Source organism: Zonotrichia leucophrys, chromosome 2 (assembly GCF_028769735.1).
Source record: "Zonotrichia leucophrys gambelii isolate GWCS_2022_RI chromosome 2, RI_Zleu_2.0, whole genome shotgun sequence".
Classification (NCBI taxonomy): Eukaryota; Metazoa; Chordata; class Aves; order Passeriformes; family Passerellidae; genus Zonotrichia; species Zonotrichia leucophrys.
Genome location: NC_088171.1, coordinates 48,771,019 through 48,788,119, shown reverse-complemented (window position 1 = coordinate 48,788,119; position 17,101 = coordinate 48,771,019). Strand labels below are relative to the sequence as shown.

General features: G+C 35.8%; 1 protein-coding gene across 1 annotated transcript; it reads right to left on the bottom strand.

Moving 5' to 3' along the window:
- Positions 1–441: 441 nt before the first annotated feature.
- NME8 (NME/NM23 family member 8) lies at positions 442–16,616 on the bottom strand. The gene is made up of 15 exons (XM_064703376.1): positions 16,584–16,616; positions 16,433–16,490; positions 15,470–15,576; positions 14,345–14,416; positions 13,198–13,314; positions 12,229–12,295; positions 10,948–11,024; positions 9,600–9,692; positions 7,435–7,580; positions 5,900–6,075; positions 4,202–4,346; positions 3,270–3,374; positions 2,427–2,575; positions 1,251–1,395; positions 442–664 (listed from the first exon to the last, which is right to left on the bottom strand). Exons 1-15 carry the CDS (start codon positions 16,614–16,616, stop codon positions 442–444), a joined length of 1,713 nt encoding a protein of 570 aa, XP_064559446.1.
- Positions 16,617–17,101: the final 485 nt, after the last annotated feature.

Sequence of the window (17,101 nt, the reverse complement as noted above, 5' to 3'; positions counted from 1 at the left end):
GGCCAGTGGGTCCAGGAGCCCCGTTTGGCTCACATATGGAACTGCAGAACTCAATCCACATCACCTCAGGAGTGCCATTAATGGTGTTTTAGCCACCTTCCTTGACCCTTGCCCTTGTTCTTTTTAAGATAGCTGTACACAAAACACTTTAGAATCCTGGAACTATTGGAAACACATAAATCTGTTAAAATGATAAAAGAAAAAACATCTACTAAGCCTACATAAAGAAACTATTACTAGTGCCAAACTCCTAGCAGGTGTTACTTGTTACCTTGCTATGTTTTGCAGTATGGAAGAGCTGATAACAAAACTTTCTCAACTAAAATTGGATGGACTCTGAAGAAAAATAAGTGTGTTTATGTAGTCTTAAATGTAGTGGTTGGGTGGACAAATCCATTTAATTGCATGCATATCAATTTTCAGAGACTGTCTCTTAATTGTTTAGTCTGCATCCAGCTCTCCAAATACAAACTGAATATTTCTTTCTGCCTGTTCTATATCAGATGAACCGTAAACAGAATTAGCCAAAATATCGTTTGCAAACTGAGCCCTAATTGATTCAGGACAGGTCTTCTTTGCCTCTTCGGGATCAGTTGGACCCATGAGTTTCTTCCATTCTTCCACAGCATTTTCCTTTGTTAAGACCATTATCACTGATGGACCCCTGTAAAATCAATATAAAAAAAATCTCTTAAACTATTCTGAGGTTTCTGAGATGCAGACTTAGCTTTAATATCAGAGGTACCATGAAGGGTTACAATAAGCATTGAACTATCTTAATTTTATTAAACTGTTTAAATATTAAAATTTGTTTCTGCATGTTTTGTTTAAGGAAAAATCCCATTGAGTTGAAAGCCAAAGAGATTGTGATGATCTGATATTTGGATTTGGACTTCTTGTCCAAAAGGCATTCTCATCCAATAATTTCTGAAGCAAGACAATACATACTGTTTTTATCAGCTATAATTATGAGGAAAAATATTTGCCCTGCAAATGAGGAGAAAAGGGATCCCATTGGAAAGGAGTTCCCTTTCAGGGAAAATAAAATCCAAAATAAAAATATCCATAAGTTTGAAAAGAATTTTAAATCTCCCTTTTAAAGGAAGACTATTATTTGCTAGAAGCCACTAAACTTGCCGGAAAGAGTGACAGGTTGTAAAATCCTTGCACCAGTTATGGTGTAGCATGTTTTGTTGGCACTGTAGCAATGTCTGCTTACACACCTCATTACTGTAAACCAAAACACTTACTGTGTCATAAAATTCACCAGGTCATCAAAAAAGGGTTTTCCTTCGTGGTCCTTGTAAAAGTGTAAAGCCATTTCCCGAGTTAAAGCTTGTTCTTTTATCTTCGCAATATTAAATCCAGCCTCTTTAACTTTTTTCAGAATTTCATCTAGGAGAGTGACAAACAAGTCATTTTTGATTTGAAAGGGTTTAGATGCAAAAAAAAACACCAACACTTCAAAAGTTTCAGAAAATACTGGATGCCTTCTTCTAAAAAAAATCACCAATAGCTATTAGAATTCTTACAATATCAAACCAAATATGGACAACATAAGAAACACTTCAACAGTCCTCTAAAATAGGCAGAAACCATTGTCACTGCATTATCCATCTTGATGCATGTATCAAACACAGATTTTAATAAACTATGACAGTAGCATTCACTGTTACTTCTCACATTGAAGAGTGTGGACTGTAGTTGTAAAGCTGTATCAAACATCAGCTGGCTGGCCAAAATCAATCTGGATTTTCATAAGAGGGGAAGATAGACTCACAAAAGCCAATGATGAGTTACCATTAGAAAGACTACCAAAATTTGTTAGGACAGAATAGAATAATGCTAAGTAGGGGGTTTAGGTAGAGGATTTTTAGAGTGGCAGCAAATATCCTTAGGGCAAGATTCTGAATTGTGCATAGTGCTCTTTTAATTTTGATTTTTTTTTCTCCTTATTCCCTTAGACTAACAGTAAGTTAAATCACGGATGGGAAGTTAAATCAAGGATGGGAATGCATCTAACTGAGCAATGACCCCTTTTGAGTCAGTAGAGATACCTGCCTGAAATAAGTAATACAGGTTTGGCAAGAGTCCCTCTCTTTGACTAATAAAGATGCTGGGAAGGTGGTTTTCAGAAGTAAGTAAGCCTGGCCCTTAAACAGCTTAACTTAGCTAGGAACTCTTTTTCTTCAATTCATCACTATTCTAGTGAAGAAAGACCCGTAGGTTGCTTAAGCAAAAGAAATGTCACATTTGAGATCTCTATCTGAATTATGCAAGCCATGTAAAAGGATTTCTCTGCACAGAAAATGTACTTCAGAGAATCAAAGAATGCATTTGATGTGATTTACTGTAGTGTGCATTGCTAATCCTTTGCAGAAATGATTGCATCACTAGATACAGCCTATACTTTCTAAATGCCTTACCTTTAGGCGTAGCTGCATCAGGTTTGATTACTGCAAAGGTGTGTTCTTCAGGGAAGAAGAACTGTAGCTCCTTCTGAGCATCACTGGGTGTAGAGCTGCCGTGCAGCTGGTTGATAGGTAGATGTTCAAACGCAAACTCTGCACGCAGACTAAGAGTCATTGAAGGAGGGAAGTTACTTAATAGCCATTTTGAGCTCTGAACTATAATTAGCTTCAGCCCAGGGAATATAAATTACTGTTGATTTGGAAATCTAAAATATAAGCACCCTCCCTCCCAATACCGGTGTTGTTTTATTTCCAAGAAATACCACTTATTTCTTATGAGATGGCACTTCTGTCAGCAGCAGGTAAGGTGATACCATTGCAGTTTTCTTAAGCAATGTGATAAGCAGGCACAACTAAGGTGTCTGTTTATAAACTGTGTAGGAGAAACTTAGTCACAAACAAAATATTCTACTGATGCAAAGTTTTCAATAAGCTACAAGAAAATCTTAGTGGTATTTCAAGAAAAAATAATGGTGGTATTTTAAGACCTCCTCCTCCCCCATTAAGGATGTGTATTACCAGCAATTTTTCTCTTGCTCAAGAGTTCCCCTTTCAGTTCATTGCGCTTTTTAAAACTCAGATTTTAATTCTGTTTAGCAGCCATTATATCTCAAAAAATGCTGAGGTTCCTATGTGTAATGCACTACTACCTTCAAGAAAAGCTTAAAAAACTGCAGAAATGCATGTGTGTTTCCAGATGGTGGCACTACAGTTACACTAGTTGGAATGTGGCGTGAGATGAGAAATGTGAGGGGAAGTTGAAGGCTGTGAATGATGGTTTACTTCTGTGACTGTTACCTCTCTGGGTTTTCCTTAGCCTCTTCAAGGATCTTTGGGCCTAGTAAACTTCTCCAGTGTGCTACAGCATTTTCTCGTGTTAGAGCCAATATAAGAGTTGGACCACTGTACAAGGGGAAAAGTAGCATTAAGACAAAACAAAACAAAACAAAACAAAACAAAAAACAAGCAAACAAACAAAAAACCCAACAATAACAAAAAAAAAAAAAAACAAAACAAACAAAACTCTTGGAAATTTTAAAAAGTAATTTGATTATATATAGCCCAGACTAGGAAAATGAGCCCCAGTATTGGGGGACTTTAAAACTGATCTGATCGTTTAAATAGGTAAAGGCTGATAAAAGCTTATGGGGCTTAAATATTAATTTAAATTGCAAAGTTACTGTGTTTTGTCACACAATGGCAAGACAGAAAAAGACTGATCATGCCCCAGCCATGAAGGGAATATCCAAACATGATTTATTTCTCTTCTCCAAGTTATCCAGCACCTGGACTGGTTGAAGATTTAAGAGCTGTCTTACAGACAACCTCAGTGCAGCCTTTTCAGAGCAGACCTAAGCTGTTTTCACTCAAATCAGGTGGACTTGGCCACTGAGACATCATACATACAGCAATACGGGGTAGCTAGTAACTTTTAAAGGCTTGATTTTTCAATTTGTTGTACTTGGAAGTTATTCCATTACCTGCAGTTATCTGTTCCCGTTTTGTGTTTTACTGAACTTTTAGACACATGTGTATCTTGGAGCCATGTATTATCCAGGAAGTGCTCAACGCCAGGTTGGATGGGAGTCTGAGCAACTTATTCAGGTGTAAGGTGTCCCTGCGTGTGGCAGGGGGTTGGAACTAGATGGGCAATGATTATCCCTTCCAGCCCAAACCGTTCTGTGAGTCTCTGATTCAACAATTACTTAATGTGAAAATTTCAATCTTACCTGATCATATGCTCTAGAAAGACTGGGAAGTAGTCTTGATCTACGTGCTCTTGGTAAAATGTACGTACTTGCTCCTCAGTTAGAATTATTTCTTTCTGCATTGCTATTTGGAAACCATCGTCCTGTATCCTTTGAATGATGGAATCTGTTAAATATATTTAATTAATGCTAATTGCCATCCATTCATTCATTTGAACACTTGTAGAAAAATGACATGGACTTTTCAATGATAATGTTAAACTTTTTATGCGTGAATCTGTTTCCTAACTCAAGAACAGGAAACTAATTTAAAGCAACTGCTAGGAGGCATCACTAGTTGCCTGGACACTCAGAAAACTGATCCTCTTCATATTTAGGCTTTCTCATGCTTAAAAAAATCTCAGTAGGAAATCCTGACTGAGAAATATGATACATGTTACTACCAGCAAAAGAAGGTCTAAGGAATTTGAATAGGTGAAATGTTTATTTAACTAAGTCTTGCAAGACCACGTGGGTAAGTTAGCAGTATTTGGCACATGCCAAAATTACCTACAAAATTAATTTGTAATTACTTGAACATGAACTGCAGAACTGCTGCTCTAAGCAACATGCTAGATAACCATAAGTAACATAAATTCACAAGGAAAGATCAAGATTGTAGTCTTTCAGCTCTCTGCACATAAAATTGCTCAAGTACAGGGATTCTGAAGTTAGAAATAAAAATACTGTCTGAAATCTAGGAAGAAATGTAAATATATGACTGAGGAGAAAAGTAAACTTGTTTGGATGAGGCTTCATGTAATGGGGTAGATTTTTTAACTCAATCTGTAGAAATGCTCTCTGTTTAGAACTGCCTTGGAGCAGCACTGCCTCATGCAGCATAGAACATCTTTGGTTGGATATTTTTCCCCTTGCCATTCATCTATCCTGAGTCTGCTATTCAAGAATATCAGCTACTTTGTTATGGTGAGAAATCTAGTTCCTTATACCACATTTGAAAATACAAGCTTCTCAGACAGGTCTTCTAGAAATATTTCATCTGCAGAATTTCTTGAAAAATCAATCAAAGGAACGAAAAATCATTGACATTTGCATTCTCAAGATATGAAAAACATTAACTGTAGGAGTGTGCCCCCTGTTGAGGGAGAGACAAAACTATCCTTTGTCCCCTCAAAAAGGAAAGAGGCCCAGAAATTTCTCTCCTTGATTAGGTGAAAAAGCCACCTCATAGGCCTGGGGGACTTCACCTCAAACTTAAGGATAGCTAATTGGACAGGAGCCAAAAAGTCCCGCTTGGGCAATTTAGTAGAAAAAGAAGTGAACAAAGAAACTAATCAGTTTTGTGAGGTGCTTTACTAGGAGCAAGAACCTCTGGCACCTAGCTTGGTTTTTCTCTGTTTGTTATTTTGCCTTTTATTAAACCTTTTTGTTTCCAACACTGCAACAGAAGCCATCCTGCTGATTGTTTTGCCTCCAAGGGTAGCTGAGCTATCTTGGGTGTGTTATAGACCCCCAAGAGCTTATGAGACTTGGCTCGAGGGGGCTTCTAAAACAATTAACCTCATAACTTCATTCCAAAGATTACTCTTGGCCTAATGCTGGAGAGAGAGTATAACAAAAAAAAAAAAAATCATTACTTGAGTTAGAATTTATAATTCAAAATTCAAAGTATGAGTGTTTTATATACCCTTGATAGAAAATACAGTTATTAACACTTACCTCGCCTTTCCTTCAAGAGCTTAGGTCTAATTATGGCCAAAGTCCTTTCAGCGTGTCCTCCCTCCTCAATATGAAAATTAGGGAAAAAGAAGGCAAGCTGTCTGCTGGCATCTTCAATACTGTCTTGCACATCACATAAATTTACCAGACTTTCAGTTTCCTTGAGTGGTGTCAACCTGATGAAACATGAAGTAATACAGTGTTTAAGTCACTGCTTAGTGTTAACAAGCTGAATTTTCGAAGACGTACTTTCTTAAAATTTAGTGAAACATAAGAATAGCATGTAAAACTAAGTTTTTATTAAATTCAGATTCATGAGTAAAGTAACATTTCTGAGAAGAGAATTATTAATCTTCTCAAAAAGTGCATGATCTGATGTGCTCTGAAGGAGAAACCTCAGCCAGGTTGCTTTAAAATTTCCCCTCTGGCTTATCCAAAACAGTTTCTCTGTTTCATGAGATAGAATTACTGTTGACAAGTGTACAGTGTATAACAAATGATCAATAGTTGACAAGTGTACAGTGTATAACAAATGATCAATAGAAGTCTTGTGCTTAATTTATGCACAGCATGATCATAAAAATGATAGCACTACAGAGCTGTTGATAACAGAGACACTTCTCATTTTTTCTTGCCTGTTTGTTTAGTTGTGTAAATAAAGTCCCTCTTGGCCACTTGTAGAAAATGCAGTATTCCCCAGCTGTACTTAATTAATGCAGAAAGGGATGCAGCAGGCATTGACAAAAATGTCAATTACAAATAACAAATTAATTTTTGGACAAAGTATTTAAGCTCATGTTGCATTAAGTAAATGTCTTGTCTAAATAAAAAACTTGATCTGATATTTGAATTTTTGCGAATACTCTGTTGTCTGAGGCTGTGTATACAACTATCATCCTTTAAATTCTCCTCAAGCCTTGGCATTGAAGAAAAACACACATTTCAAGATACCATGGTTGTGAACAGCTAATCCTTACAATTTTTTTTGTATCTTGGACCAGGGTGGGGACACCAACCCGGTATGCTTCCCCTTCTCTGCTGACTTTTACAGTGCTCCCAGGGAGAAGAGCATGTCTCAGGCATGCCCTGGCCATATCTACAGCTTCCCAAGGAACATAGGGGCAAACATGGGAAAGAGTGCAACCTTCAGTGCAGGCAGTGCAGGCAGTCCCGTGGCATGGGTGAACTAGAATTGCAAGGACTACATCAGCTTTGAAGGGTTCCCATTGCTCTGAGTGTCATTGTTCCCATTGTTCTGAGAACCCACTGAGGGTGAGTTCAAAGAGATCAATGACCTTGCCTCGTCATTCTTATCTAGGAAGCAAGGAATTTCTGAATTCCCATTCAGAAAAGGGAATTCAGCCCTAGAGAGCTGGGGCTGCATCTCTAGTGGTGGTCCTGTGAAGGACTAGGCAAAGAACTCTGCCTGCTCCCTGGACCTGCACATGTGGGCACATCTGTAGGAACGTGCCTTGGTTTATGGTGTGCTCTGAGCCCTGGCTGAATCATGGATACACATTTTCACTGGTACTTACTTGATTGGCTCCTCAAGCTCAACAGCCTCACTTTTTTTGCGTAGTTCTATCCAATGAGGAATAGCACCAGTTGCTTCTTTTTTAGTGATTATCAAAACATGGCATGGTCTACTCGTCATGAATTGAACGAATGCGTTAAAGTCAGGCTAAAAAACAAAATTTTCCCCCCTATGAACTCTGAGTTTGTCATTGGAAATGAGACAATTATGTTTTTAAAGTGACTCATACATTCCTGTTCCTGAAACTGGCATTCACATACATTCCTCAGAACTCTGATATATTGTTTGGGAAGATATTTTTTTATCAATCATTTGAGACAACATTATCAAATGTCCAAAAAGAAAGTAAATTGAGATAAAGAAAGTCATATAACTGCTTTAAACAAGTAATAGATGTTCTTCCAGGTTAAAATGCAAATGACAAGAATGAAGAAAATTATCTAGAAATTCAATGTGATCACTTGTTATGCTTGTAATACAGCATGTAGTGTGACATAAGAAACTGCAATACAGTTCCATGAATAATTTTTGAAACTAAAAGTCATGTAGCTGGCTATAAATATAGAACACTGAACTGCTTGCAAGACATTTGTAGGCTCTCCATTTCCTTTGCTATGTGCTTTTCACTTCTTCAGTTTCAACTTACAATCTTATAAAAGTACATATCCATCAGAAAAATAAGTTTTGAAACTTATGGTGTGAATTGTTAATTTTATTTCATTTTTGTATGTCATCTTTTTATTGGGGATATCTATTCTCATTTTAAATATTTGACTAAATCCTTATCAGCCAGCATCATATCATTGCATATGGTAGCTTTTTCCTTTAGTAATACAAGGACGAAGTATTTATATCTATGCTTTCAATTTTTTGCTTTTCTCTTTCATTATCTTCACATCTATGCATATTCTTAACTCATTTCCCAAGATGAACAAACTAGTCTCAAATTTGGCTGCTATTCCCATGAAAATGAATTACTTTTACGTCTGTTTCAAAATTGCCTCTGTCTAACCTACAATCCCAGCTTTGCTAAAACCAAGCTCTTCATGGTTTCTTAAAAGATCTCCCTGTTACTTCCTTTTTAAACCATAGTGCAGCCATCTGCAATTACTGTCAGTTTTCTTTTTTCTCTCTGACTTTAGCAGGAGCCATCTCATCTCGCTATTATTCATTTGGAATGCCACAGGAGCACCTTCCCACCTTCTCCTTCAGATTAGGTGAACCTTTCCATTGCTCCCTCTAATAAAATCAAACAAACTGTTTGTTTGAATATAATTCGAGCCTCTGTCTCTCTTACACATATAGCAGAAGGTAAAAATATTTGCTAAGGAACTTCATTTTTTTGTCTCAGATCCTTCTGAACAGTTAATTTTAGTTATCACACTGCTGGAAAATATGACCATATCCAGGTGCCAGTTTGCTAGACCACTGCAATTTAATGGTGGACAGCCTAATTTAATTATTTTATTGAACTTTATATCTGTCTTTAGCTATTTTTTGTCCCCTAATATAGGACAAGACACAAAAAAAGAATAGATTTTGGCTGAGATGCTTTCATTCTCTGCCTGTGCACATATTTATTCCCAGAACAACCCCATGATAAAATCTAGAAAGAAAAAAAGTATAATATGTAATATAATTTATTTTCTGGCTGGAATAATATATGTCAAATAGATATACACTCTCATATAGATGTCGTTGGATTTTGGGTTTGTGCCGTATTTCAGCACCTAATAGCCAAGGTCGAGTAGTTGCAGAAATAATCTATACAGCACTCTAATTTTCTTTCCTACAAAGGTCACTAGGCCTGTCATAACACACACATTTTAAAATCAGTATAATTTTATTTTGATAAATAGTGTTATAAATTTAGCGTCATGTCTAAGGATCATGCACATTTAGATAACAAAAAGAAGAAATAAATCTTTTAGTATTTAATTGGAGGTCATTTTAATTTGGTTGGAATATTAGATTGCTACATAGTGATATTTATATGAGTCAGTGAAAAAAGGGAGAAGGAGTACATCTTTTTTTTATGTACTAAATCTACATTAATTCTGTTCTTCAATATACCTAAAATTTACCATACAGAGATTTGCAAGCACATCTAGTAATAATTATATGTTTTATCTGAGCCTTTCATTTATGTTTTTAGTTTGGTTTTACCTCATCTTTTTTCCGGGAGTAAAATACTTTGATTTGCTCTTCAGTAAGCATTCTCTCCTCATCTGCTTCAATGCCAAATCCTGCTTCTATAATCTGCAATTATTCACTTATTACTCAGGGGCATTTGAAAATAGATACATACAAAATCATATGTTATTGTAAATCTAAAAATTAATTGGTTTTGGAAGCTAACTTCCAAATTTTAAATTCTCTGAAATATTCAAAATATAATCTCTATCTTTGTCTAAACTGAACTTCCAGCCTTTCAAAGCACTTCACTTCAGGATGACAATACCCCTAAGTTAATGTTTGAGAAGAAATATAGTGCAGTTCAATGTATGAAGTACGTTCATTCAAAAGTTAATAATCCCTTTTATTTCACATTGATTGAAGTCCTTTGGATCACTGTGAGTTGTCAACATGCAACTTATGTTGCAAGAAATTATAAATTATATTCTAACCATGGTAGTCACACAAATGTGTACTTGTTAACAGTTGTATTAGGCTAAACTACTTGGCTTTAGAAACAGCAAATGAGGAAAAAATTGAATCTACTTTATGATTTTCTGTTTTAAGCTGGGTTACTGCACTAAATGCAAGCATTTGTGAGAGAGGCACACGTGACGTGCATCAAAGTTCCCGATCCATTGGTGCGAGGTTTGTACCATATACTGGTATTTTTACAGCCAAGGCAGTATTGATGATACAACAGCCCCAGTACTGATGATACAACAAAATTCAAAATTAACCTGTCTACCAGCACTCTGCTCTGTAAAAGCCCCTGTGGTGCTGCTGAGTGGTTTCAGCCTGCCCTGACAAGGCTGGCTGTGCATCCTCTGTTGGAGAACACACCACATGAGCCAAGTAGCAGCTGCTCCAGCTAAACTCTTTTCAAGCACTGCTTTTTTTTTTTTTTTTTTTTTTTTCCCTTTACTGAGCTTCCTTCCTTTTCAGCTAAAGTAAAGTAATTAAGTAATTGCAGAAACAACCCATATAGCACTCTGATTCCCTTTCCTGCAAAGGTCACTGTCCCTGTCATAATACTTATTAAAATTCTTTTAATTTGGTCTTGATATATATTGTCATAAGGCTTTATATTTTTTCATAACAGAAGCAATATGAACCAATGTCTAACCTCTGCTGACATAGAATATTAAAGCAATAGTATAGATTTGAATGTCATATTATTTCAGGTAAAAATTATTGTGCTATTATCATCCTTAGCAGAGAAGCTTTATCAGATTCTGTTGCAAAGTCTGGGCATAAATTAGGATCTACTTAACCTTACATTTTGCCATTATGTCTCTTAAATAAATAGAATAAATGAATATTTTAAAATTCTCTCTACCTTTCTTTTAATTTCTTCTACACGTCCTGCTAAGACATAATCAGGTTTTATAATTCCAACAGAATAAGTGAATATTTCTGAAAAAGGGAAAAAATGATGTGCTAAGTAATATATTCATCAAAATAAAGGGAATCATCTTTACTGGACCAGAAGTTTACAGTTAAGCATCTGACTGTAACTCAATCAGATCCCAAAACCTGTGAAATAATTTAAGATAGTGATAAGGGAAACATCAGACTACTACTTGTTACCAATAGTACAAACACTCAAGCAACTGCATGTGTTGAGGAAAATATTCCTGCCAAACGTTAGTGTATTACAGTGTCTGAGAGATCCCCCTAACCTGAAGCTGAACATGAACTAAAGCTCTGTTTTCTGATTTTCTATCATGTTTAGATTTTGGGGATTAGTATGAAGTCTGTAGATAATTGCTAAATGATAATACTGTACTTCTAGGTCTCACAGGGTTTATGAGGAAAAATATCGGCTAAAGCTGAGGTCAGGAATTTGTCAGGTGAACCATACAATTAAATAAAATACCAAATCAAAACATGAAGAGGAAGGAAAAGGGATGCCATGACTGTGATCTAATGCCTCTCACAGGGCAAAGAAAAAATAAGATCAAGAAGGAGAGGATGGAGGATTTTGTTCCATCTCAGGGTTGTAGAATGGCATTCTCTGCAGAGATGAAGAAGTAGGAACATTCAGTAACCACAGATAACAATAAAAATAGAAAAGATGTAGGTCTCAGGTAATGAAAAACCTGAGATAAATCACAGACAGGACTTTTAAACAGGATGGTGCTTATTTTTGAATCTTTTTGGAAGCTTATCCTACTACCATGGATTTATGTACTTTTAAAAATCTGTTATTAAATCTAAACTGGTGAAAGAGTAATCTGATAGAAGGCATGCCATTGTTTCACAAATTAACCCTTACAATCCTCTCAGGTTGGCCCCATCTTGGTATTCCACCTCAACAGAAGTGCACAGCTCACACAAGGACTGTGTAGAAGTGACTTTCAGGCCTTAACTTTACACAGGAAAATTCCCTGGCAGACATCACTTCTGTCTAAATTCTGAAGGTTCTCAGTGTGGGGGTGAAAATGTTGATGTTGACAGCCCAGTACATTAATTCCTTACAGAAGAAAGCTCAATGACAGCATTTTGTTAACGCACCCAAAGAAGGTCTATTAGTGCTAGACATAGACAATTATTAATCAAAAGATATTGGTTCTCTTTCTTCCCTTTAACATTTCTAAAATACATCAAATATACTTACCCTCCTCCACAACCTCCTCAGCAGACCCGTCTGATGAACCTTCATCATGAAAAACAAGTTCTTCTACCTAAGGTAATTGCAAATGGAGTAAAAGTGCATCACCAGTGAAAAAGCAAGGTCAGCAAACACAGCTGTCACATCTTTACAACATATTTATCTCAATTTTGCTACCCTGGAAAGCAAGCAATTCTTAGAAGGCCCTTTGGTCAGTCTGATTTTTCTTAACTGAGTTTCTATTTGTTAAAAAGCTCTTTTTACTCTAAGTGGAGTTCTTTCATCTCCATTTAAACAAAACAGGCAATGACACATGATTATTTCCCATGTCTTTGTTTCATATGATACAGTTCTTAAGTTATATATAAAAAATAGTCATGAAAGAAAAAGGATTACTAAAACATTTATGGGCTAGTGGCATTTCATCCATCTCTCAATTTCTTGCATTGCTAGGCTAACCTGTAAATTTGTCAAGTTTACATAAAGTACCATAGTGGAAATTTGGGAGTTCTGAGGAGAACAAGCAACAAGGGAGGACTGATGCTGCTACTGTGAATACCAACAGTGGGATCTTTCACAGTGCAGGCTATTGAGCTCAGACTGAGCTGCCCTTATGTCCTCATGTTACCTGGAAGTCAGGAGTCAAAGGTGATAGAATACACTTGGCCTTTGTTTTTTGTAGCAAACTGGATTCATCAGGTACAGAGCAATCCCCCATGGCTTTGAGCAAACTGATCTAGTGAAAAGTGCCACTGCCTGTGGCAAGAGAGGTTGGGCTAGGTGATCTTGAAAAGTGTCTTAGGACCCAGATAATTTTACTTAATTTCTTAAAGGCACATCATATATGTAATTTTATTGTTAGGACCAAAATGCAAAAAATTAAACATTATCTAGACACCATCATAGACATTTAGAGAAACAGTGTAAGTGCAATAAAAGTATACATTTATGCATAAGTGTCTGGTTTGTGAGTACCTCAGCACGTTCCTTCTCTCCAGCTGCAATTTGCCTCTCTTCTTCCACTAAATCTGTTACTATCTTAGTTATGAGAGGAGCATTTACACCTTTCACCATTGAAATAATTTTACCATGCTGTTGAAGAGAAAATAATGCTCTCAGTGAGTTTTCAGCACTTAATTTACACATTTACTTGAAATTTTGAAGCATGCAATATCTTGCTAATTTTTTCCAGCTACAGAATAATTTCTTATGACCACTGAAGTGAACACCAAAACTACTGCTGCCTCTATTATTTCAGAATGAAACTTTTGTGCATTTAATTCCTTGTTTCCTTCTTTACCAAATTTTCCATGTTTATTTCTAGGCTCAATACTAATAATACAGCTGGAAACAAATGCAAATACGGATTTTATTTGTTCTTAATTTCTGTAACATGGAGTTTTCCATCTTTTTTTTACTGTGTGTGTGTGACTTTTCACTGCATTCTCTACCACATTCAGGTGCACAGTAGTGAAGCTAATGGTGACCAAAAATACTGCTAACATTTCTAGGCTGCATTCAGATTCAAACCTGAAAGAGTCCTGAAAGTGTCATTATCTTTGGTCCTGGCTTATGGAAATTCAAATCCTGGCACCCTCAAGTTAAAACAACCCCCATCTCTTCTTAAGTGAGCAGTCCTAGGAGAACCAGCTTTCTGTGCCCATCACTGAGAGATAATAAATATATGATTAATTGCTACAGTTCCTCAAGTATGAAAACACAATTTTATCTGTTATCTTAAAAATCTTATAATGCCAGGAAATGTAAACTCTCTTTCCATGATGAAAACAGTGCATAAAATAATTTCAGTGTAACCACAGGCAGGCACTTTATGTAAGGCAAACCTGGAAAACTTACCTGGACTTCTCACTAACCACCAAAACAGTGACAATCACAATTCTTCTGTGGCCTTACGAGCAACAGCTACAACAAAAATGTGCTTGAGAACCACCAGATTCAGCCATGGAAAATGGCTCAAGCAAACAACATCAGACAGTACCACCCTACATAATATAAAATGTAAAGATAGGATTTGTACAGCTTCACATCTATTTTAAAATCTATTGGAAAGTTAAGGCGGAAGTAGGCAGCACATTAAAAGAAGCTGATGTGATGTACTTACAACACTAAAAAGAAACAGAGGTTCACAGCTCCTCCGAAATGGTTTCAGAATTTCAAGGTTGTCAGCTTCTGCCTGAAGTCAGACAAAAACATTATTTGCTTACATAAGTAAGTATGCATATATAAAAAAACCTTTTTACTCTCAGGAAGACCCCACTCTTAAATGCTTTGGTATTGCAAACGCAAACTGCAGTCCTAAATACAACTGACAGTCCTTGTAGTGATGAAGAAAGAACTGTTTTGGTAATATGGGATTGTCCTCCCTTTGTATTAAAGCAATTAATCATGGAAAAATATCTTCTCTTAATACTATTTTCTCATGTAGGTTATAATAGCATATATAAATGAAGGAGTAGCCCATGTAGTCTTGATGGAAGAGCTTATCCAGTGTGTTAATTTTTTTGTGACATGCGGTCAGCTGTAGGAAAGCACGTGAGATAGCCTTCAAACATAACTCCCTGCCTTTTTCATGTATAAAAAATTCATGTTTTTTTTCTGAAAAGTTCTTTCATCATGGAATTTTATGTTTTCACTAACAGGAAAAAGGATGAACTTGGTCAACATCTTGGATAAACTGAGTCTTTGGAATAAATTTATCTACTTTAAATGGGAGGTATGAAACATATATGTATATATATATATATGTATATATATATATATATACACTGCTAGTGTAAACAAATATTTTTACTACTAGAGTTTTGTGATTTTTTTAAAATTTCCCCCCTTTTCATTTTCTTAAAAATGAAATTAAAGGTAACATTTGCAAAAAAAGATGCAACAGCTTTTCAAGGATGTAAGAATTTTAAGTGCAATGGTTCCTAATGCAGAGACCTGAAACTAAAAGTTGTATAGTCTGGCTTTTGAATATTTCTTCAATCTCATCAAGGAGAACAAAAGTTGTAGGATATCAGCTCTTTTTTATCATAGCTTCTTACATATTTTTTGCCATTTCTAATCTACTTCTAAACAAAGTTTTATGAGGACATATGCAGGAAAAGCAACCCTGCCAAAATTATGGCAACTCAGTATAAGGATAATAAGATGAAAACTCTGCATGTACAGATCAGAAGATATATTTAAATCTAAATGTGAATATGGTCACACACAGGATTTGTGTCCTTACCGCGGCAAAATGTAGCACATTGTCTTCACTAAAGTCGATCCTTAGTTTTCTCAATAAATTCTGCACAGCTTTGCAAGGACCACACCAAGCTTGATACACTTCTATCACTAAAAGGTGATAGTTTGGAATTACAAACAGATGACTTGAGGAAGTTATAAATGAGACATTTATGTTTGCACTGAAGCAGCACTGGGAAGGCATTTGTGTGGATCTCTCAGTCCTCTTCTAGACAATGAATCATGAATTCATCAATGGATTCAGTGGGTACATTACTGGATACATACTCTTTAATTTCAATTACTTTTGACATTGGAAACCTACTTCAGAATACTCTTTGAGATGATTAATCCAAATAGCAACCTTTCTCTTGTATTCCTTTTGCTTTTATTTTCTCTTCTTCTTTCCCACTGTTGGTTTTCATTTTTATCCTGCCTATTACTATCCCTCTGCAGATATGATCCTGTTACAGATTTTTTCCTTTTACTGAAAAACAGTTCCTAGGAGACCTAGGAGACAAATGAACTGAAAATTAGAAATAATGCATGTCATGGAACATGCCCTCTCTAGAATGCTGCAATAATTATTTAGTCTGTGGAAGATTTTACACACAGAAGCATCCAACTCCCTACCATGGAGAATACCATATTGAAAGGTATTTTCTAAACACTGGTGTACAGCAGTATATAAAAATAAGACTTAAATAAACATTCTGATGAGAATTTATCATATAAGATACTGTATATTCATAATTGTAATATATGATCTCAAAAGTCTTTTCCAAATGGAAGAATTGTATGGTTCAATGACTCTATGATATACTTTTATAAATATATATTAATATAGCCTTTCTTTAAAAGACATGGTGCTAGGCTTCTAGAGTATCTATTAAAGCTAATATATAAATATGAAAACATGCACATATGTCCGTGAAAGATTAAAAAGAAAATTATCAGCTGTTAGTACCTACTATACCCTTTAGCTGCAGCATTTCATCCCACTGCTCTTCATTGGCTATTAAGGTCTGAAACAAAATTAATTAACATGTTAACATTCTAAAAAAGCAGAAAAAGAATCTATTTCCCTCTAAAGTTGTTCAAGTAATTAGGATTTATACCTGGAGCTGAACTTCTTTCTTCTTGCCAGCCATTTCCCTGTGATTATATAAAAAATATTAAAATCCAAAGCATATTAAAGTTTTTTAAAGGACCATGTGACATACAGAACTGATTTTTATGGTTCTCAAAGTATCACTGCCCTCTGATTCCCTTTGCAATTAACTCAACTGAAGCCCCTACAATAATGGTAGCTAATACTCCACTCTGGAATTCTGTGGAGAAATATGCAACTGTTTGCAAAACACAAATGGCACAAGAAACAGAAGAAAATTTAGTATCTTAATCTGTTAGGGTGTGCAAAACTTTTGACCTCAACAATCTTTCAATCTTATAATCACTCTGCTCAGAATAGCACAGGCACTTTGATGGGATGACAGCTGCTGTAACACTGGACCATTTCAGAAAAATATTGATTAAAGAGCTTCAACTCTAATAACATCAAATCAGTCTTCCTGTCTGCTGGGATACATAAAAAGCAATGACATACTTGTGCCCCATAACTAAATCCTGACACATT

Bases quoted from the DNA above. Each gene is read 5' to 3' on its own strand.
- NME8 (XM_064703376.1), bottom strand. From the start codon at position 16,616: ATGGCTGGCAAGAAGAAAGAAGTTCAGCTCCAG. The intron at 15,577-16,432 runs GTACTAACAGCT...ATCACCTTTTAG, and splicing joins GCAGCTAAAGGGTATAGTAG to TGATAGAAGTGTATCAAGCT. The intron at 11,025-12,228 runs GTAAGTATATTT...TCCCTTTTTCAG, and splicing joins TGAGGAGGTTGTGGAGGAGG to AAATATTCACTTATTCTGTT.